Source organism: Bos indicus x Bos taurus, chromosome 15 (genome assembly GCF_003369695.1).
Source record: "Bos indicus x Bos taurus breed Angus x Brahman F1 hybrid chromosome 15, Bos_hybrid_MaternalHap_v2.0, whole genome shotgun sequence".
NCBI lineage: Eukaryota > Metazoa > Chordata > Mammalia > Artiodactyla > Bovidae > Bos > Bos indicus x Bos taurus.
In genome coordinates, this window is record NC_040090.1 from 31,826,647 (window position 1) to 31,847,587 (window position 20,941).

Here is a 20,941-nt window from a genome sequence, read left to right on the forward strand (position 1 = left end):
ACCCCAGGAGGAGCTGCCAAGAGGCCCCAAGGAGGTGGGCCTTGTACTGGTGCCCAGTGCTGGCTGCCGAGCCCGCCTCCAGCTCACACCACCCCCAGATCACCGGCATCCTGACCAACTCTACTTCCACTGCAGCTTCCAGTGCCACAAGCCACTAATCCCAGTGGAGTAAAGTCTTTTTGCAAATATGAACTCCAGACCTGGGGATCTTGTGGGCTCATTTATAGACTAAGGGCCAGAGAGGGCAGGGGCTTGCCCAGGGGCACACAGGTCGTCCGCCAAGCTCCTGTCTCAGATCTCAGTTCTCTCTGGCCTCCCACCTTCCACTCAGATCAGCTGTTACTGGGGCAAAAGGGTCATTTCAGCCACCGGGGAGGTCTCCAGCCAGTCCTTAGCATTGGCAGTAAGAATGATGTAAATAATGGTGCTGATAAGCCTTTATGAAGCACCCACCACTCCTGGGCTAAGGGTTTGCGTGTGTCATTTTATGTAATCCTTGTAACGAACCATATGGAAAAGATACCTCTTGTTCTCATTATATCGGTGAAGAGACGGACATAGACTCAGCAGTGTCAGGTGACTGGTGAGCGGTAGGGCTGGGACGGGAACACAGGTCCTCTCCAGCTGGGCGGTGAGCCAAGGCTTCATGCCTTGTGCCCTCCCCAGCAGGCACTCTTTTCCAAATCAGTGACAAGCTATGTTTCAGTTCTGTCTTTCCTTCTGTAAAGAGTTCCTGGGGGAAGATCTAGGGTTTAGTCTAGGTCTGGCCTTAGGGTCTTTACACGTCAGGAGGCTTCTTAGGTGATGGAGAGGGAACAGAGCCTTCCTCGCACGCCCTAGAGAAAACCTCTCGCAGTACAGCAATGCATAAACTAGCTTGCAGTCTCCAGGTCTAAGTCGCTAAGCTGCTAAGTCGCTTCAGTCGTATCCGACTCTGCGACCCCATAGACGGCAGCCCACCAGGCTCCCTGTCCCTGGGATTCTCCAGGCAAGAACACTGGAGTGGGTTGCCATTTCCTTCTCCAGTGCATGAAAGTGAAAAGTGAAAGTGAAGTCGCTCAGTCGTGTCTGACTCGTAGTGACCCCATGGACTGCAGCCTACCAGGCCCCTCCGTCCATGGGATTTTCCAGGCAAGAGTACTGGAGTGGGTTGCCATTGCCTTCTCCGGTCCTTTTAGAGTCCTGTCTAAACCCAGCTTGGAACCTCAGAATGCAGGAAGGAGACCCTGCCTCCTGGGTCCAGACTCAACTTCTCTCCCAACCTTGATGGAGTCACGTTGCAGCTGCTTCCCTCTTAGCTTATGTAATCATTCAAATATAGCTGCTGCCTTTATCCCACTGAGTCACACCCCCTCCTCCCCCCCAACTCAGGTGCAGGGAGTTAAGGGGAAAGAGGTAGATCAGGGCTGAGTGGGTGGCTCAGGGCCTCCTGGCAAGGACAATCCTAGTGTGCTGGGTTGGAGGGTGGTGGAAGTGAGGGAGCTGGGCCAGGGCTCCAGCAGTTCCAGAGTTTGAAGCCACAGTCATTTCTGCTCTGACCTGTGTCTGCTGAAATGACGTGTTCCTGGGGATCCCTTTCCTGAGTTATAAGCTGTATCTGCAGACTTCCCTCCCAGCCCTCAGTCTGGCTGAAAGCGGGAGAAGGAAGATTACAAGAGGAGGAGCTAGTCTGGTGGGGCAGTGACCAGGAGTCCTTGATCCTAGGCCCAGCCCTCTCCTTTACTCCCTGCGACCTGGACCTGTTTCTGCCCTCCCTCACCTGTTTCCCCATCTGTACAATGAGGGATTGGCCTCTGCTGCCTCTAGCATCTTGAGCTGCCTGATCCACATCCCAGGAGGTGACCTCAATCTTAGGCAGAAGGCACTGCCAAGTGTCTGGTTCAGCCCCATGCCAGGCTGACTTCCTGCTCTGCCTTTTCTCTGCCCACCCTAAATCTGCCCATCTTCCCTGGACCAGTTCAGCACTCCCGCCCCATCCATGGGCGGTCTAGGTAGGAAGGGAGGCTTCTGAGAGGGGCTGCCTCTCCCTTCTCTAAACTTTCTGTCTGTTCCACCGCTTTATCCCCCTGCCCAGCAGACATGGAGAGCTTACTGCCCCCCTCCTGAGGTCACTCCTTCCCCCATAGGGCACCTCTGGCTGCTCCGGGAACCTGAAGTAGGCCCACAGTGCCTCAGCCCTCATTCCTGCATCCCCAAAGCCACCTTCCTGAAATGTGGAAGAAGCCATTCCAGAAGCAGTGGTGGATTTTGTTCGTTTATGCAAAGGCCTTGTCACCACTATGTGGTGGGGTCTGTGCTTAATGTGACAATGCAGGGAACTATGTCAGGCTGTTGCCAAGGACATGGTGCACCTCTCACCATTGTCCTTGGAGCCACAGGTGGCAGCTTCCGACTGAGGAGGAGAAGCACCATGAGATGTTTCTCTGTGAGGGCTCCCCCACTCCCCTGATGGGCTCCTGTTGCCAAGACCCAGATGTGGACATCCTGGCTCCCAGCCAGAGGGAGTCACCCAGGGGTTTTCAGGCCAACCCTCCGTGAAATCCATGTTCCACCAATTACCAGCCTTACTCTGGAGTGAAGTGATCTGTTTCACACTCCACAGCCTCAGTCTTCCCCGGCAGGGAGGGTGGATTCCAACAGAGCAGGTCAGTAAGCACCCTCTCCAAACACACACCACCTGTGTCCCCACATCCACCTGCAGCCTCTTTTTGAGGCTCCAGTGTGTCCTGGACCGAGCTCCGAAGTGCCCCATCATATTTCCACACTCTCTTTGTGTCGCCTTCCTACTTTACTCCATTAACATTTTTCAATAGTACCTGGTGAGGCCATTCGAAGGCAGGGGCCCAGTGCCAGGGTGAAAAGGACTGCTGCCTGTCCTTGAGGAAGATGAGATCCAGTGGGAGAAAGGAGGTGAACCTGAGCAGAGGAATGAGATGTTGGGACAGGTGGCAAGTCAGGGGGGTGAGTCAGCCAAGCCTGCCCTGCCCAGAATCCAGGGATCCCTCCTGCCTATCATCCACTGTGAGTGGGGGTAGGTGTGTGTTGAACTTGCTCAGAAAGGCTGGGCCAGGATTTTGCATGGGCAGAGAAAAGGAAGGTGAGAGAAAGGGAAGTCAACCTAGGAAGGGAGACAGACTGTACCAAATCAAGGAGGAAGAAAGGACCAGCGTGTCCTTAGGGACCAGATCCTTCTCCACTTGGAGCAGATGATGGAGGGGTCAGCCAGGGTCGATCATGAGAGCCCTCAAATGTCAGGCTGAGGAGCTTGACATTTATCCTGAAAGCACTAAGAACCAAGCAAGCGTTTTGAGGAAGAGTCATATGACCAGCTGGATGTCTTAGAAAGTCAGTGCTTTTGACGCTGGGTGAAGGTGGAATAAAGGGGTTGAGTTGGAATAAGGGGCTGGAGAATGATAGGGAAGGGGGGAAGTAAGCTGGGGCTCGGGGCAAGGAGGGGTAGATGGAAGAGAGGGAGATTTGACAGAGGAAGTGAAGGAGAGAGAGGGAAGAGGCAAAGCGACTTTGAAGTTTCCAGACCGGGGATTAGACATTTACTGATGCCTTTGATAGAGACAAAAGATGTCAATATTGGATATAGAGTATTGTGAGTGTTAGGGCCCTAATGAGATGTTCCCAGATGCATTCAGTGGGTAGCCACGCTGATGATATAATGGTGAGCATAGCTGCTTTCCAGGAGGTAGCCTGTACTGGACATCTGGAGCTCCAGAGAGAAGGCTGGCACTCAGGGGTTGGTGTATTGGGGTGGACTTCATGCTCCGTGGGGGTGGGGTGGAGAATGAGGGGAAACAGGGTCCAGTGCTCCAGTGAGGGGGTGAAAAATAGGAAAAATCAGTTAGTGAGACAAAGGAGAGGCCGGCTGGAAGGTGGGAGGGAAACAGCCACAGGGGAGGGGCCGGGGAGGACACAGAAGAAACGGCTTTCTTAGGCAATGAGGAGGTAGCTGGAGCCTTTGGAGCCTGCAGTCCTTCCGAGGCGGTGGGCGCGGGGCGGAGGCCGAATCCCAGAGGCTGTATCCTCCCATCGCTTTGGGCGGCCCCCCGCCTCTCAGGAGCGTCCTGCTTCCCCTCACCTTTCTCCAGCCCCGCAACAAGCCCCCCAAAATGGTGTATGCTGGCACACTACGGGCCAGAGCCTGTGAACGCGACACGCGCCGATCAGCACCATGGAGAAAGGCGGGGGCGGGGCCTGCTGTGGGGCGGGGCTTCGCCGTAATTGCGCTGGGTCATTGGTTCCTGCCCTGGCTGGTCTAGAAAGCCGGTTCTAGGTGGAGGAGAGAAGTGCAGGCCCGGACAGTCTCAGGGCTTCTCCCTTTTCCTCACTTCCCCGCTCCCAACACTGCCTTGCAGCAACCCCTACCCCAACATTTGCTGCTGTTACTCCCTTGGCCCCATCAATTCAACCTCTTTAGGAGAGGGAAGCGGAGGGAACTATGTACCGGAAACTCGATGGACACTCCCCAAACCTCATAACTCTTTGAGTCACTCATCATTCAGATGAGAAAACTAAAGTGAAATTCAGAGAGGTGAACTTGCCCAGGGCACATGGCAGTGCTGGGGTTTGAATTCCCGCCTGCCTGGCTCTAAGCCTTGGAGGGCCCATGGTCCTGAATCTTGCACCTCATTACTACAGACTCCTTACTTGTGGGACAGCTGTGGAGGCTGGTGTGGTAGTGGGATGGGGAGGAGACCCTCCCTGCCACCTGACCTGCGCGAGCATAATCCCAGGAGACTTTTGAGGATGAGGACTCCACCATCGTTTCCAGAGCAAGAGAACAGAAAGAAGGCTGAGGGCCAAGTGAGGCCTCAGTGCACCTGCACCCCTCCGGGAGGCACCCTCCTTTGAACTCCTCTGACTCAGCTTCTTCCTGCCAGGATCCTCAGGGCGTGAAGGAGAGCTATGAGAGGCCAGGACTGGACATAGTCCAGGGCCTTGGCTTTCTGAGCCCATAGAATGCCTTCCTGGCTGGCAGGTGTGGAGGAGCAAGGCCCTAGGGATGGGCCTGGCTGAGGACGCAGTTTGCCCACAGCTTTCAGAGATCTAAAATTCCACCTTCTGAGGCCACAATGTGAAGCAAAAACTCCCTCACATTTTCTTTCCTAACACTTCCTAAGCCACAGACAACTGCCCTCTGTAGCACTCAGCCTGGGCAGGCCTCCTGCACAAGCCCAGTCATTCCTGTCCACCCCCCACTACTGTGCACCCCCATGCCCCTCAGCAGGGTCAGGTTTCCACTCAGCCTCATGGATTTTTCTGCCTGGAGCTTGGTATGTGCAGCAGGAGTTACTCCCCCCACAGCTCAGAGAGGAAGGGTTACTGTTGAGGGTTACATATAGCTCCTCTATCTTGGAATACACCCCCTTTTCCTGGGGCCCTCTCCTTGCCTTAAAAAAAACTCAGCTGAGAGACTTCCCTGGTGGCCCAGTGGCTAAGACTCTGCTCCCAATGCAGGGGGCCTGGGTTCGATCCCCGGTCAGGGATCTAGATCCCACATGCCACAACTAAGATCAAAGATTGAAACTAAGACCTGGTACAGCCAAATAAATATTTTTTTAAAATCCAGCTGATGTCCTCTCTTTTGGAAATGCTTGCCAACTGCTGGGCTCCCCCTAGGCACCACAGACCTTCCTCTCTGTCATACATCCAAGTACCCCCTTCCCCTTGCCTGGGTGCTTCTCCAAGGCAAAGCACAATCTGAATCATATCTGATGAGATTGGCCAGTGGTAGGGGTTTGTGAATAAATGAGGAAATTAGTGGTGGAACCAGGACTTGAACCCCTATCTCCTGCCTCCAGTTGTAGAGCTTTCTTTCCAGTTATTCACCTGACCCTCATCCCCAGATCCCATCCTGGCCCACAAGAACTGCACATGCCTCAAAATCCCTCTTCCTCACACCTGTCTCTCTGGGCTCCTCTGTCAGCTTCTCTCTCTGTGTCTCCATTTCCATCTCTGCTTTTTTCCCTGGTCTGTGTTCCTCTGTGTGTGTTTTTCCCTATGCCTCTCTGATCTCTTTGTATTTCCATCTTGATTTCTATGAGGCTCTGATCGCTGTCTCCTCTCCTTGGTGTGTTTCTCTGTGCCTCCCTGTCTCTCTCTCTCAGTCTCTCCTTCTGTGTGTGTCTTTCTTTTCCTCCCTCCCAGCCAGTCTCTCTACCCCTCCCTCCTCTCCCTCTCCGTCTGGGTCTCTCGGTTCCTCCTCCCTCCTCCCTCCCCCTTCTGCATTATCAGACCTGCTCCAACCTCCTGCCAGAGCCAGCCTAGCGGCAGAGGCGGTGACAGCGGGAGAAGCGGGAACTGCCAGGGCAGCAGGGCTGGATTGGGGTGTTGAGTCCAGGCTGAGTCGGGGACAGGCCACTGTTCTTGGTCCCCGTGCCTGCTGGGCCAGGCGCCCTGCCTGGAGCCCCGGGCAGGGTGGACAGGGTGAGGTGCCACTTTAGTCTGGTTGGGGAGGCAGACGATGAGGAGCGATGGGGCAGGCATGCGGCCACTCCATCCTCTGCAGGAGCCAGCAGTACCCGGCTGCGCGACCGGCTGAGCCGTGAGTACTGTTGAGGGGCTGGGGTCTGGGTGAGTGGCTCAGGAGGTGCTGTGGACTGGGTCCTGGGAGTCCCTCCAAGGAGCTGGGGTTGGTGTGGAGCTGAGCCACGTGGGAACATCGATCCTGCTCCAGGGTGCCCGGTTGCTGGACCGTAGCATGGCGGGGGCGGCAGGGGGGGAGGGGGTGGGATCTCTGTGTAGGGCGGGGGTGCCTGACATAAGTCTAGGATGTGTTGCGGCTGGGGTCCCATAGAAGGGGCTGGTGGCTAGGAGAGGGGTTGGTGATGAACGTGAACCATCCCTTCAGAGGCTGGGGGGTGGGGGAGTTCTGTGGGGAGTGTGTGTGTTGGGGTGGGGGGTGGGCGTTGAGGGTATTTCCAAGGAGCTCCAGAGTCTGATAGACTGATTCAGGACCCTGGAGAGGGATGATGTCCCAGACCAGGGTGTGTGTGTATGTGTGTGTGTGTGTGGAGAGAGAGAACATGAATTATGAATAAGAGTGGCCCTGGAGCAGGAGAAGGTCTGGGGGAACTGCCCTCCATGGAATGGGGATTGGGATTCAGAGTCACCAGTCTAGGCAAGTTTGTCCCCAAAGCCCCTGTCCCAGAGAGAACCATGGGGCTGGTTGGAATGAGACTCCTGTGCACCAACCTCGTGAGCACCCACGTGCAGGGAGACACATATGCAGGTGAGCAGAAGGGGCTCCGTGGAGGTGCCCCTCCATCATCTGAGGGCTGCCGAGGTAGCAGGCAAGTGACATGTGTCTCCAAGTCAGTGATAGTGCAGGTCCGAGCCAGGCTATGTGAGGGGGTGTGTGTGTGTTTGTGTATAAATGTTGGGGTGTAAGGGAACATGTAGGGTATCAAAGGGCATGTAGGGATCCTTGGTGGTTGGTTATGCAGCAGGGTGTGTGAGCATCCCAGTGTGACTCTTGAGAGTTTAGGTAAGAGTGTGTGTGTGTGTGTGTGTGTGCACACACACTTGAATTTGTGTATTGGCATGCATGTTAATATGTGTGCTGTGTCTGCAAAATAAAATGACTCAATATTGAGCATGTCATTTGATTCTATGTGTATTCATGTTTGTGTGTATGCTTATTGGTGTCTGAATATTAGTGCTACTGTGTGTGTGTGTGTGTGTGTGTGTGTGTTATGTAGGTGTCTATGTTAGCTTAAGTGTTCTTGTGTGGGTGTGTGATCATGGGTCGTAGTGTGCATGAGTGTGTATGTTGGTGCTTGTGTGGCTGGTATGTGTGTGTGTCTATATGTGTGTGTTCATCTGAGTGTGTGTGGGTGGTTGTTTCCTTCCCTGGTGGTTGGGGACACAGCTGGGACACTGTGGCCCACCAAGGCTGGGCGGGGGTGGCTAAATGTGTGACCACCTCCATGAGCTCAGGACAATTCATTCTACACCCTGCGGGGAGATGGAGAAAACAAATAGGCAATAATGGCTCTGCTCTCTGGGGCCTCTTAAGCTTCCTAACATAAAATAGCTTGAACACAATTAAGCAGTAAAGACCAAGAACAAGCTAACAGGTGGGGGTGGTGGGCATAGTATAAGCAAAGGCCCTGGGTTAGGATTGGGCATGTGCCTGGAGCCATGAGGAGGCTGGAGGGCTGGGCAGGGACCATATCCTACAGGACTTTGACCTCCAGGCCTCTTGGGCTTTATCCTAAGGCCCCTGGGGAGTCCAGAAAGGTTTTGTACAACACGGGGTATAATCAGTTTTGGGATTTAGAAAGTTGCCTCAATGGAACTGTCAAGGTTGAACTGGAAGGGAAGGGTGGCGGCCAGGAGACCAGTGTGAAGGCTAAACCACTGTGGTATCAGGGACATCTGGGGCCTATTGGACCGAGAGGCAGATGAGACCAGGGGCTTTCTGAAGGGAGAGTTCTGGGCGCTTGGAAGAGAGGATAGGGGCAAGGGAGCGTGGAGGTGGCTCAGGCTTGGGCTAGAGTTGGGGGTGCAGTGGCAGGACCTCAGAGGGTATACATGTGGGAAAGGAAGAGCTCTTGGAAGGCTGAGACAAGGAAGGTAGTGGAGGGACCTGGTAGGGTTTATAGCCGGGCAGAGAGTTGGAGATACTGGAGCCATCTCTTCCCAGACAGAGAAAGCGAAACTGTTGCTTTGACTCTCTCCTCTGGCTGCCAGGCTGGACCTGGAGCCTCAGGTCCCTTCCTCTTCAGGCCTGCTCAGCACCTCTTGGTTGCCTGAGCTAGATGGCTCTGTGAGGGTTAACTGCCTTTACACTCCTGCACCTCCCAGTTCCCGCTGCCCACCAAGCACTCCTCCTGCTACTCTTCCTGCCTCCCACTCCAGCTTCTTGTCCCTGGGGATTACTGATGGCTTGGCTGGGATCTAGCCAAATGGGGGAGGCAGGACTCCCAGCAATACCCTCCTTCAGCCTTAATGGACTGGGAGTCTCACCCTCAGCCGTGCTGCTGTTGGGTCCAGCCTGCACTCCTCAGGCTTCTGCTGCTCCGGCCTTTCCACCCACTGGGCCTGCGTCCATTCCTGCATTCAGTCATTCATGTCTTCATTCCTTTATTCAACAGAGATCCCCCAGTGCCTGCTTGGTGCCCAGCGGGCTGGCCTCTGAAGACACAGAGAGCACACTGACCCAGACCTTGCTCTCAGGGAGTGCCCAGTCTGATGAGGGAGGCAGAAGTGGAAACTTACAACCCTCCAGGGAATAGTGCTGGGCAGAGAGAAGTCTTGGGAATGGGGGACCCACACCAAGTCAGGGTGGCCGAGGAAGAGACATTTGAGCTGGATCTTGAGGGATGGATAAGAATTTCCCGGGCAGGGAAGGGCAGAGAAAAAAGCCTATAAAAGTGGGTGGATGTGAGAAAGTGCAGTGTGTTCAATGGACAGAGTTTGGATTGGCAGAAGTGAGAAGGGAGATGAAAAGAGGAAGAGAGAGACAGAGGGGTCAGATTCCATTGGGTCTCAACTGCCAGGCTAAGGGGCTTATAGAGGCTTAGACTTTTCCTCTTAAAATTAGGGAGCTAGGGAAAGGTTTCTGAATAGGAGACCTCCCCTAGGAAGCCCTCCTTGGTTCCCTCTTGCCTCTGACCCCATGACCCACCCTGAAGTCTTTCTCCCTGATGGTGCAGGATCAAGCACCATGGGACTTCCCTGGTGGTCCAGTGGCTGGGACGCCACTCTCCTGGTGCAGGGAGCCTGGGTTCCATCCCTGGTTGGGGAACTAGATCCTGTATGCTGCGACTAAGACCTGGCACAGCCAAATAAGTACTAAATAAATATATATTTTTTAAATGCAGCCCCAACTTAGCCTTCCCCTGTGATGTCCCCTGTGTGAGCTCCTTATCCAGCAAGCCAAGGAATTCCTCAAAGGCAAGACCACCTCCTTGTGCTTCTCCACCTCACTCACAGCACGGGGTTTGGCACCCAGCACAGTGCAGCTTCCCAGGTTGGGGGAGGACATAAAGAGCATCTGGGCCACTGTCCAGCATTTACTCCACTCCTCTCTACAGCTTGCCCTCAGATCTGTCCAGCTCTGCTTACATGCCCCCAGGGTCAGGATGCTCATTCCTTCCCTCTTGGGCAGCCCTTCCCTTGTGGGCTCAGCTACTCCAGGCTGCCTGGCCTTGCATCATTTCTTGATCCAGGGTCACTCTCCTTTCTAAGCAGGGCCAGGCTGGGGCATGGCAGTTCAGTAGTGCTAGGAACACGCCTTGGGCAGAGAGAGGGGAGAGATTAGCAGCCTTTATTCCAACTATAGATGGTAAAACTGAGATAGAGCAGTCCCTGAGCCCTCTCCAAGAATAAAGAAGCAGGCATGGCCAGAGTAGGGAGTGAGGGTAGACAATGAGGAGAACTTCCTACCAGCACAGAGGGGCTATAGAATCACCTGGCTTCACAAGAGCAGACTGTGGGCATGAAGAAGGGCGTTTCCAGGACCGGAGGGGGAGTTGGAGGCAGAGGCACAACTTAGCTGTGTTTTTCCTGCAGTTGAGTGATGTCCTCAGGGAGAGGGGACTGGAGGGGCTCAGACATACAGAGGAGAGGGGTCAGGATTCATTCATTCCTTCCTTCGTTCAGCAGCCATTCAATGGATTGCTGCCCAACCAAACATGGCAGCCCTGCGGGGAGAGGGACAGAGCCAGTGACCACTTGGAGGGAAGCCTGTGGTCTTTCCTACCTCTGCCAGTGTCAGACGAAGACATTTAGGAGGAGGGGCCTTGGGCTGGCCTTAAAAGGAAGAGTCACTTCTCCAGACAGAGCTGAGAGAGAGCTCCAGGAAGAGGGAATGCCACATGCAAAGACCTTGAGGTGAGCGCAAACACGGTTTTGTTTATGTGAGGACTATCAACGTTCGAAGTGGCCTAAGTGTGAAGTTCAAGGGCAGGGGGCGGAGGACTGGGCAGAGATGGAGCAGGAGAGAAGTAAGGGAATGGAAGTTAGAAGACAGGCACTTTCTGCCACCAAAGGGTCCTCCAGCAGCTTTGACATGTAGGCCCTATGCAACTTCTCGGTCTCTCCCAGTGCCCCCAGCAGGGCCTGCGGAGGGTCTCCTCCTCCTTTGAGAATGGAGACTCTGGAAGTAAGGGAGGAGCAGCGGCTGAAGAATGTGAGCCCCTTCCAGAAAGTGGCATGCAAATGAATGCAAAGCAATATGCAAATAAACCAGCCCAAGCTTGGCAGTTTTGGCTGGGAGGATGAGACATCACCCCCTTCCATGCTGGCCTCCCACCCCTTCTGCCCCAGCCCCCGGGACAGCCAGAGTAGCCTGGTCTGCTGCTCTGAACACTCCAGCATGCCTGAACCACAGGACTGTGGCCTCTAGGGTGGGGGCCGTGGGGTCCCTGTCAGCACCCCCATCCTCTCAGGGAAGTAGATATATTTAGTAACAGGGATGTTTTCAACACATTTATCTCCCATTGTTCAGCTGCCCGTTCCCTGGGAAAGGCCAGGTCCCAGGGGATGTGACCCACTTCTTTAAGTCCCTGAAGTCACCCTTCTCACTGCCTACCCTGAAAAACAGGGAGCAGTGGGGGCTTGGTGCAGCAGGAGGGATTTAAGTTAGACAACCGGGAGGACTTCCCAACAGTGTGGTTGCTGAGATATGAGAACCCTGGGGCTTCCAGGCTCCCACTCTTTGGATGGCTATCTTGGGTTCAGAGGGGGCTTTGAAAACAGGATTGAGAAGGTGGCAGACAGATATAGTTTCCAGTTTCAGTAACTTTATTCTGTGTCATCCTGGGTGACTTCTTTCTCTGAACCCCATGTGAATAATGGAGTGGGAATAACAGTACTTTCCTGGCAGGGTGACTGAAGAATCTGGAAGTGGAGCACTTAGCACCAGGCATGCAGCAGGTGCTCATAAAGGTTAGCTGCTGCCATTATGAAACACCCACTCTCACCTACACTTTTAGAAAGATTCAGTGAGGGGCTGGAGCGGGAGAGACCAGAGCTAGAGAGCCCAGAAGCTGTCATCCTGTGGGTGAGACAAGAAGTCTGAAATGGAGCCGTCGTGGTGGGAATGGTGAGAAGTGTGGATGCTCTGTGGGAGGAGCTGAGGGGCCTTAGAGACATGTAACCACCTCCCCAGGCTGCTTGGTCTGGGCTGAGATTAATCCCCAGGGAAAACAATGGCGGAAAGGGCTTGATGAGGGCTCAAGTCTGTGGCCACGCCCATGACAGTCTGTGAGTCATTCTGGGAGTTGTAGTCTCGAGTGAACTTGCAGTGAGTACATTTTGTACTGCCACCTTGGATCCAAATCCATGCCCTGCTGCTGAGGTTGGCTGGGGCAGGCCCTGGTGAATGCTGGAACATTCGAGGCCCCAAAGGTGAAGCAGCCTGCATCCCTTCCCTCAGGGATCACTCAGCCTGCTGAGTGTTGGCAGGTGCAGGGGGCAGGGATAAAAGGATTAAGCCATAATTATGACTCTTCACACGTTCACAGAGAAATTTACAGCTTCCAGAGCACTGTTTGCACATCTATGATCTCATTTAATCCTCACCACAAACCCAAGAGACTGCTGTCTTCTAGATGAAGAGACAGAGGATCTGAGAGGGGAAATAACTGGCCCAGAGGTATTCAGCTAATCCCTAGAGCACAGACCTGTCAGTGTTGTTCAGTTGCTAAGTCGTGTACAACTGTTTGTTTGTGACCCCGTGGACTGCAGCACATCAGGCTTCCCTGTCCTCCACTATGTCCTGGAGTTTGCTCAAGTTCATGTCCATTGTGTTGGTGATGCACAGCTCTGTCTGCCCCTAAAGCTCCTGCCCTTTCCATGAATTATTGTCCCAGATGGCAGAGGCCAGGCTTCAAAGGACAGACAAGATATGGACAATTAGACATCTCAGCAGAGGAACAGCTGAGCAAAGACCTGGCTCAAAGGTGAGAAGGCCAGGGTTGGGTTCCTTGGGATATGAGACTAAGAGATGGATTGGTCAACCCCAGAGGCCTAGCTCTAGACTGAGTTTGGACTTCTTGCTGTGGCTCACCAGGATTTACCGAAGGGTTCTGAGCAGAGGCAGGACTGATTAGAACTGGTCTTGGGGAGGCTTGGACTCATTGGATAGAAGTGGAGAAGCCCGAGATGGCCTGAGGCTTCTGAACTCCACTCCTGGTGCTCCCAGAATTTTGCTCCTCTTCCTCTGGTACACTTCTTCGCAACCTCTCCTTCCCCCGCCCCCACCACCACCCCCACCCCCGACAGCCCCCCACGTCCTCTTCTTTCTCTCCCTTCTAACAGTTGCCCTCCACTACAGCCTGGGGAGTGATGACCAGGTTATCTTAGAGCTGTGCTGTAATGCCACAGATCTCCAGCAGGGGTGCTATCACATAAGTCCATTCTAGCCTGGGTCTTCAAATTTGAAGGATAAGGAGTAGAAATGAAGAGTAGGGAGAGCAGAACCCATTGTTCTCCACTTGCCTTGTGCTGGAAGGTAAGAGGGTCCTGCTGAAGTAACCTAGAGAGATAGGGATGCTGAAGAGAGGCTGGACCCCACGCAACAAGGACAGACACACTGGAGGGGCTGAGCCTGGAGGCAAGAAATTTGTTCCTCACAGTTCTGGGGCAGGTTTAGATTTGGAAATGGATTTAGATTGAAATTATAGATAGTGTCTGGATTTCTACTGGATGGCGATTTCCCTGATACTGAGGTGAGGGTGAGGTTGGTTGGTTTCTTTGTGTTTCTGTGTGTGTTAATGTGACCTTCCAGTTGTATGTGAGAAGGTGAGAGCGTTTGGATCAGTGTTTGTATAGAAGTGTGGGCATATTTGTATGCATGAATATGTGACTGTCCATTCTTATGCCCGATGTATTGTTAGATGGGTATATGCCTGCTGGTGTGGCTTGTGTGTATGTGTACCTGTGTATAGAGTGTTATGCACATTGTTCTGTAAAACTGTGTGTATATGTCTGTGTCTGTGTATGTGGGTGTCCATGTCCAAGCAGGAGAGCACAGATGAGTGGGTATGTGTGAAGGCTCAAATACCTGCTCTGCTGACAGCAAGGCCACACCCCAAGTATAGCTGCTGCTGCTGCTGCTAAGTCACTTCAGTTGTGTCCAACTCTGTGCGACAACACTTTGTCTCCTGGGTACCACCTGTCTAAAGAAAGAGAAAAGATGTGTGTAGACTTAGGCTGAATGGGCTGTCATGTGTGGGACTGGGCTTCCCTTTGGGGACTCTGGCCTGCTCCTAGTCAGTGAAGGCCCTGGAAGGAGCAGATTGTCTCTATATTCAGACTCAGGTAGGGCCAGCCAGGATATTGAGCCATCATATTGAAATGCTGGACATAGCTGAGAGGTGTCTAGCTTCCATTCTCCTGGGAACTCTTAATGGCCACACCTGTGCCCTATTAGAAAGTTTCAGGGACTCTCAGCCCAATCTTCTCATTATATAAATGCAAAAATATAAGCCCAGAGAGAGGCTAGTGATTAACCCAAGAGTACACTGCAGGATCCAGGAAATGGCAACCCACTCCAGTATTCTTGCCTGGAGAATCCCGTGGACAGAGGAACCTGGTGGGCTATAGTCCACGGGGTCGCAAAGAGTCGGACACGACTGAGCGACTTCACTTTCACTTTACACTGCAGGATCCAGATAGGGTGGCAGGGCTTGGAGCAGAAAGAGGGGTTATGTCTGGCTGGGAGACCTCCCTCCCTCTAGCCTGGAGCAGGAGGAGAGCTTGGGGTAGAGAGTCAAGTCTGTGGCAGGAGGCCACCCCTGTGCCTGGGCATTTCCACCCCTCCCAGGCCTCAGATGCTGCCTCTGAAGTTTCTACCAGAGCTTCTGCCTGCTGTGAGAGTCCTCCCGGGAACCTATGAATTCTGTCTCTCCGCAGAGCATGGGAGAGTCCAGCAGTGGGGCAGGACCAGGGAGGGGCCTCCTCTAAGAAGCCTCGGTGTCCTCATCTTTTCATCAGACACCTTTTTAGGTTTCGAGTGGTCTAACATTCTAGGCTTTCCCTAAAATCTCTCCATGGGCTCTTAGTACTGAGACAGTGCTGGGCCCTGAGGGAGTCCTGGAGGCCCAGCTTGGCTCAATGTCAGGGGTGGGCAGGGCAGCCCCATAGCGGGAGGGTCTGCCCTGGGGAAGGAAGGATGAGCTGCCTGTCCATGGGGCGGGCAGGTATGAGCAGGGGCTGAGCAGCCTGGTTACGGAGACAGCCAGTGAGACTCCTGTCCTAGCAGGGAAGTTGGTGGCAAAGTCTCTGAAGTTTGTTCAGTCTGTAGCTGCCATGGAGAGGCCAGAGAAGGACATGCCTTTGCCCCTGCCATCAAGCAAGGGGAGGTTTTTGAACTCCAGGGTGCTCCCCCTGGCGGCCTGGGCAGCGGGAAGGTGTGAGATGAGACCATCCAGCTGGAGGCAGAGAGCTCCCCTTCCTTAGGGGAATGTGAGAGAAATCTGTCTTCCTGGAGATTTGGGGTTGGAGGCAGGGGAACTGGCCGTGAGGATGCTCTGGTGGAGATGGGAGTGCAATGGCTAGGGCTGGGCCACTCTGCCAAGGTTTTGCTGGTTCAGCACTGGTGGGGAGGGAGCAGACAGCAGGTGGGCACACAGGAGGCAGCTTCCTTTGTGCTGAGTCGTGGGGAGTCTAGGGTGGGATGCTGCTGGCTGGGGGCTCAGACTTTGACTCTGAGTGAGGCAATGTGGAGGCTTCCTAGGGCTAGGGGCTGGGCAGGAATTAGGGTAGCAGAGGAGAGGAGCAGGCAGTCCAGTATTGCATCCTTCCAAAGCCAGAGAGAATGCAGAGCTATCTTAAAACTTCAAGTGGTATGGGGCTTGGGGGCTAGAAGGAGAGAACTAATGTTTACAGAGTGCCCTTTGTATTCTGGTGGGGGGATGGTTGCAGGATCCTCTGTGGACACCAAACTCCAAGAAAGCTCAAGTCCCTTATCATTTCAGTTGCTCAGTTGTGTCCGACTCTTTGCGACCCCATGGACTGCAGCATGCCAGGTTTTCCTGTCCATCACCGGCTCCCGGAGCTCGCTCAAGCTCATGTCCGTCAAGTCAATGATACAAGTCCCTTATAGAAAATGTCATAGTATTTGCATATAACCTCCCATGTATTTACTTTAAATCCTCTGTTAGTAATCATTTACAGTACCTAATATAATGCAAATGCTCTGTAAGTAGTTGTAAATACAATGTAAATACTACGTAAATGGTTGCAGCAAGTGGCAAATTCAAGTTTTGCCTTGTGGAACTTTCTGGATTTTTTTTTTTTTTCAAATATTTCCGATCCATGGTTGGTTGAATGCATGGATGCAGAACCTGCAGATACGGAGGGCCAACTGTAGATTTAAATCACCTTTAATCACCTCAACTACCCTTCAAGGAGCTAGCACTGTTTTGTGTCGGGGAAACAGATGACACACTCAGGTGGTTTAATTGAAGGCAGTTTGATGAAGCAATGATTACAGAGGTGGGGTAGGATTAAGAGAACCAACAGGGCATGTGGAGGCACTTAAGACTTGCATCTGAGAGACCCGAGGAGCAAGGAGAGTGCTCCAGACCCTAGCTGGGGTTCTGGATGAGGGCTGCCCTACAGAGGCCATCAGAGGAGGTGGGGTGGGTGAGGGTGTCAATACCCTGGGTCCTCTTCCTTCTCACCACCCCCTCCCACCCTCACTGGCAGAACCAGATTGGAAGCCAGAGAATAAGGGAGCCTGTTGAAGCAGCACTGGACATCAGCCTTGGGGCACAGAAAAGGGCAGGAAATGATGGAGAGTTGGAGGGACAAATGGATGATGGGAAACTGAAACCCAGAGAGTATGCCCACTTGCCCAAGGTCACACAGCCAGTAGGTCTCACAGCTGGAGCCAGAAGCCAGGCCCTGCCTCTGAACACCTACTTTGTCATGTCCAGTGGGGCACGGTGAGTAACCTAGTTATCTGCTCTTGGGCTTGAGCCGCTTCCCTGTCTGAGCAGCACTGGAACTGCTGAAGAGTGTCATCCAGGCTATGGTGAACTTTGGGTTTAGGAAGTCCTAAGTGAAGGGAGAACTAAAGAGCCTGTTGATGAAAGTGAAAGAGGAGAGTGAAAAAGTTGGCTTAAAGGTCAACATTCAGAAAACTAAGATCACGGCATCTGTCCCATCACTTCATGGCAAATAGATGGGGAAACAGTGGAAACAATGGCTGACTTTATTTTTGGGGGCTCCAAAATCACTGCAGATGGTGATTGCAGCCATGGAATGAAAAGACGCTTACTCCTTGGAAGGAAAGTTATGACCAACCTAGACAGCATATTAAAAAACAGAGACATTACTTTGCCAACAAAGGTCCATCTAGTCAAGGCTATGGTTTTTCCAGTGGTCATGTATGGATGTGAGAGTTGGACTGTGAAGAAAGCTGAATGCCGAAGAATTGATGCTTTTGAACTGTGGTGTTGGAGAAGACTCTTGAGAGTCCCTTGGACTTCAAGGAGATCCAACCAGTCCATCCTAAAGGAGATCAGTCCTGGGTGTTCATCAGAGGGACTGATGTTGAAGCTGAAACTCCAATACTTTGGCCACCTGATGCGAAGAGCTGACTTATTGGAAAAGACCCTGATGCTAGGAAAGATTGAGGGCAGGAGGAGAAGGGGACGACAGAGGATGAGATGGTTGGATGGCATCACCGACTCAATGGGCATGAGTTTAGGTAAACTCTGGGAGTTGGTGAAGGACAGGGAGGCCTGGCGTGCTGCAGTTCATGGGGTCACCAAGAGTCAGACACGACTGAGCAACTGAACTGAACTGAACTGAACTGAAAGGAGAGTTGGAGGAGCCAGTGAGGAGGCTGGTGTGGAGACCCAAGCGAGGGGCAAGAAGGCTGCATCAGGGATGGCTGGACACATGAGTGGCATTGACAGGTCAGGGGAGGAGTGACAGTGCCCACCCCCACCTCATCTGCCTGAGCTAGGGCCCTAGTTCCGTTGTCTGCCCACCTACGCAGGGATGTGTGACAACTCGAGATCCCCCTCCAGGAGCTCTCCTCCCTGATTCGTCCCGCCTGGGGCTTCCACACTCCACGGCACCCATCCATGGCACTCATAAGCCACCCCCTCAGACTATGGCCCCCCAGGAACAAAGCTATGTCACCGCTGCCTCATCTCTTAATAACATGATCTGTCCACTGCCAAATCGGATTAAAGTCCTCCCATTTGAGACCTTCCTGCTGGAGTTTGATCTCAATCCTTCTTGCTTGTTTAGAGTCCAGTCCTTGGGCCTCCCTGGGAGATGAGTCAGTGAGATGCCCCCTCCTGGTGCTGGGGTGGTGAGGGGCCTTGGCCTAGCCAGCTCATCTGAGTGCCCTGTGCCAATGGGGACCCACTCTCAGCCTCTGCTGGGCCTCAGGCCACTGACTCAGTATCAGTGATAATTAGCATCTCCAGGGCAGCCTTCCACCCCACTAAGTGCTTGACAGTCATTAGGTGCTATTGTGAGAGGCTGCATTGCCACCCCCAGCCCCAGGCTGCTCCTCCAGTACCAAGTGCCCTGGCTGCAGACACACCGCTCCAGGCCTGGGGGAAACAAGTGCAAGCAAAGAGAAAAGCAACACAAGAAGAAGCAGAGCACGGCCCACAGGCATGGAGAGCCCCACACAGAAACATCAAAATACACCAGGAAACAGACACAGGGTCCATCTGCAGTTTGACCTGAACGCAGAAGGAACAGAGTGAACTGCAGTGCCCTTGCATACAACCCAGGTATACAGAGGCAGACACGCGACACAGATGTGGATTCAGCACACGCACACAGAAACACTTGTACTCCGCATAAACACAGAATGCCCATCAGGTGGCCAGGTCGAGCTCCCTTGGGTTCCCCACCTGTCCAGCATCTCTCACTCTGGGCTGTTGCATATGCTGTTCCTTTTGCCTGGAACACCTTTCCTCAACAGCCCCTCCCTTCATGGCTAACTCCTATCATTCTCCAGGTCTTGGTGGCCCTTCCATACTCCCCAGCCACATAGCATCACTGATGGTTTTCCAACCAGTCTTTACAAGTTTGGGGATGAAGGCTTTTTGCCTGTGCTGGGTGAGGTGATGACTAAATTCCGAGTGGGTGATTAGGGCCAAGAAACTTTAGGAAGAGTGAGTCAGGAATAGCTGTGAGGAGCCCTGGCTACTCAGGGCCTGAACAGGCATTTAACATACCAGCCAGCATAGCTAGATGCCCTCTGCCTCATTTTTCAGATTCTGATTCCTTTTGCCTTTCTTCCAGGCTTGTTGCCTGACCCAGTTCCCTCCTTCCCAAGGCCGGCTCAGCCTCTTGCCACGTCTCTGAGCTCACTCACAGGCTCATTTGCCATCTTCACTTGCGTGTGCTCCACCTCCACTTCTAAGCCTCGTGAAAACCTCATTAATGAAGGCCTTGGGTCAGAGGCACATCCTCTGTGTACAGCTTCCTAACCCCCGCCACTTAGTGTGGGAAAGGGAGGTGGCGGAGACGAAGGATGATGAGCCCGAGCCTTGGGCACCGCCTCCTGGTTCAGCTCTCAACTCCTCACTTCTTAGCTGCAGGACCTGTGCTGAGTTCTGCCACCTTTGTTCCCTCTTCTGTAAAAAGGGGACGATAACAGAGCCCACCTCATTAGGGCTGCTGTGAGGATGAACTGAGACAAATTGTGTGATGCACCTGTGCTCAGTTCAGCTCCCTCCCCGGGGCCCGTGTGAGAGCAGGGGAGCCAATGAGATCAAGCCAAGTGTACCCAGGAGGTGCCTAGTGAGTCCTTGCTGATAGGGACTGAATGAAACCGGCATCTGTGGTGTGAGCACCTACTGTGCACCTCCCGTGGCTGGTTTTCTGCATCTCTCTGCCTCAGTTTCCACACGGCTGCCAATTCTGCATGGCTTTTATACTATGGCGCAGAAGGTGGGGGTGTGACCTCTTTAAAAAATTCTTCACATCCATTTTATTGAGGCATAATTTACATACAGTAAAATCACCAATTTAAACTGTATGATTCGATGAGTTTTGGTGAATCTATACAGCCATATAACCATCATTATTTCAATCACAAAAAGATTATTTTTATCATCTCCTGAGACTTTCCTTGTGCCATCTGCAGTCGGTGCCCCTTGAGGGTGATGTCTTCCAGGGCTGTGAGAGGTGCTGGGTTTTCCTTGAGCTGATAACCTGGGCACAGAGCTTTTGCATGCTGGGAGGCACCGAGGAATGGCTTGCGCTCTCTCAGCCTTGGTTCTTGTGGACTGGTGAGGAGCCAGAGGCCAGGGGAGGGGAGGGATGCTCAGGCCACAGCATCCTGAGGGTCGGCCCTGGGTCTAAGGGCTGGGTCAGCTGGAAGTGGTGGCCTCAGAAATCCACAGTGTGGATGACAGAGATTAGGGAGTTGGTGTTCCCCAAACCTGCCTGTCCTGGAATCAGATGTGCCCCGTGGCCAAGGTGGAAATGGCCACATATTGTTCAAGCAGGGGCTTGTGCAACATGATTCCACTTCTTATCTCCCCCCGCCAGGGGCCATAAACCCCTCTAGGGACCAGAGATTCCCCTAAAAGAAGGGGGCTCTTTTGTTCCCCACTCTCAGAACCAAATATTAAAGCAATTATGTAACTAGCAATAAATTACTTAAAGTAGTGACTCACTCAGCTTAATTAGAGCACAAGCAGGGAGAGATTAAGGTATTTTTAGCACACACACCTCACTCCCTCCTGTGGAGGGAGGCCTCTGAGCAAGGTGGGGGTGGAGAAAAGACTGGGAGCTTATAGGAGGACCCCAGGTGTCTGCAAGGAGATGAAAGCTGATCCTCTGCCCACTAAGGTCCCAACAAAGAGAGGGCAAGTCAGAGCTGCAGCAGCAGGGATTCAGTTGGGACTCAAGGAACACTTCCCAGTGGTGCTCCTTAAAGAGCTGGGACAGGTAAACTAGATTTTGAGCTCTCTGAGGGCAGATACTATGT

At 53.2% G+C, this 20,941-nt stretch overlaps 1 protein-coding gene across 7 annotated transcripts in view; it reads left to right on the plus strand.

Annotated features, from left to right (window-relative positions):
• The first annotated feature begins 6,184 nt into the window (after positions 1-6,184).
• Positions 6,185-20,941, plus strand: part of PDE2A (phosphodiesterase 2A) — a 96,871-nt gene continuing 82,114 nt past the window's right edge. Inside the window, exons 1-2 of one of the 7 annotated variants that reach the window (XM_027562990.1) lie at positions 6,185-6,556; positions 10,621-10,851. In XM_027562990.1, the coding sequence (XP_027418791.1) occupies positions 6,486-6,556; positions 10,621-10,851 (302 nt within the window). In that variant the 5' untranslated portion in view covers positions 6,185-6,485. The remainder of the gene's footprint in view (positions 6,557-10,620; positions 10,852-20,941) is intronic. The other 6 variants (XM_027562985.1, XM_027562986.1, XM_027562992.1 and 3 more) reach the window with 6 other exon arrangements.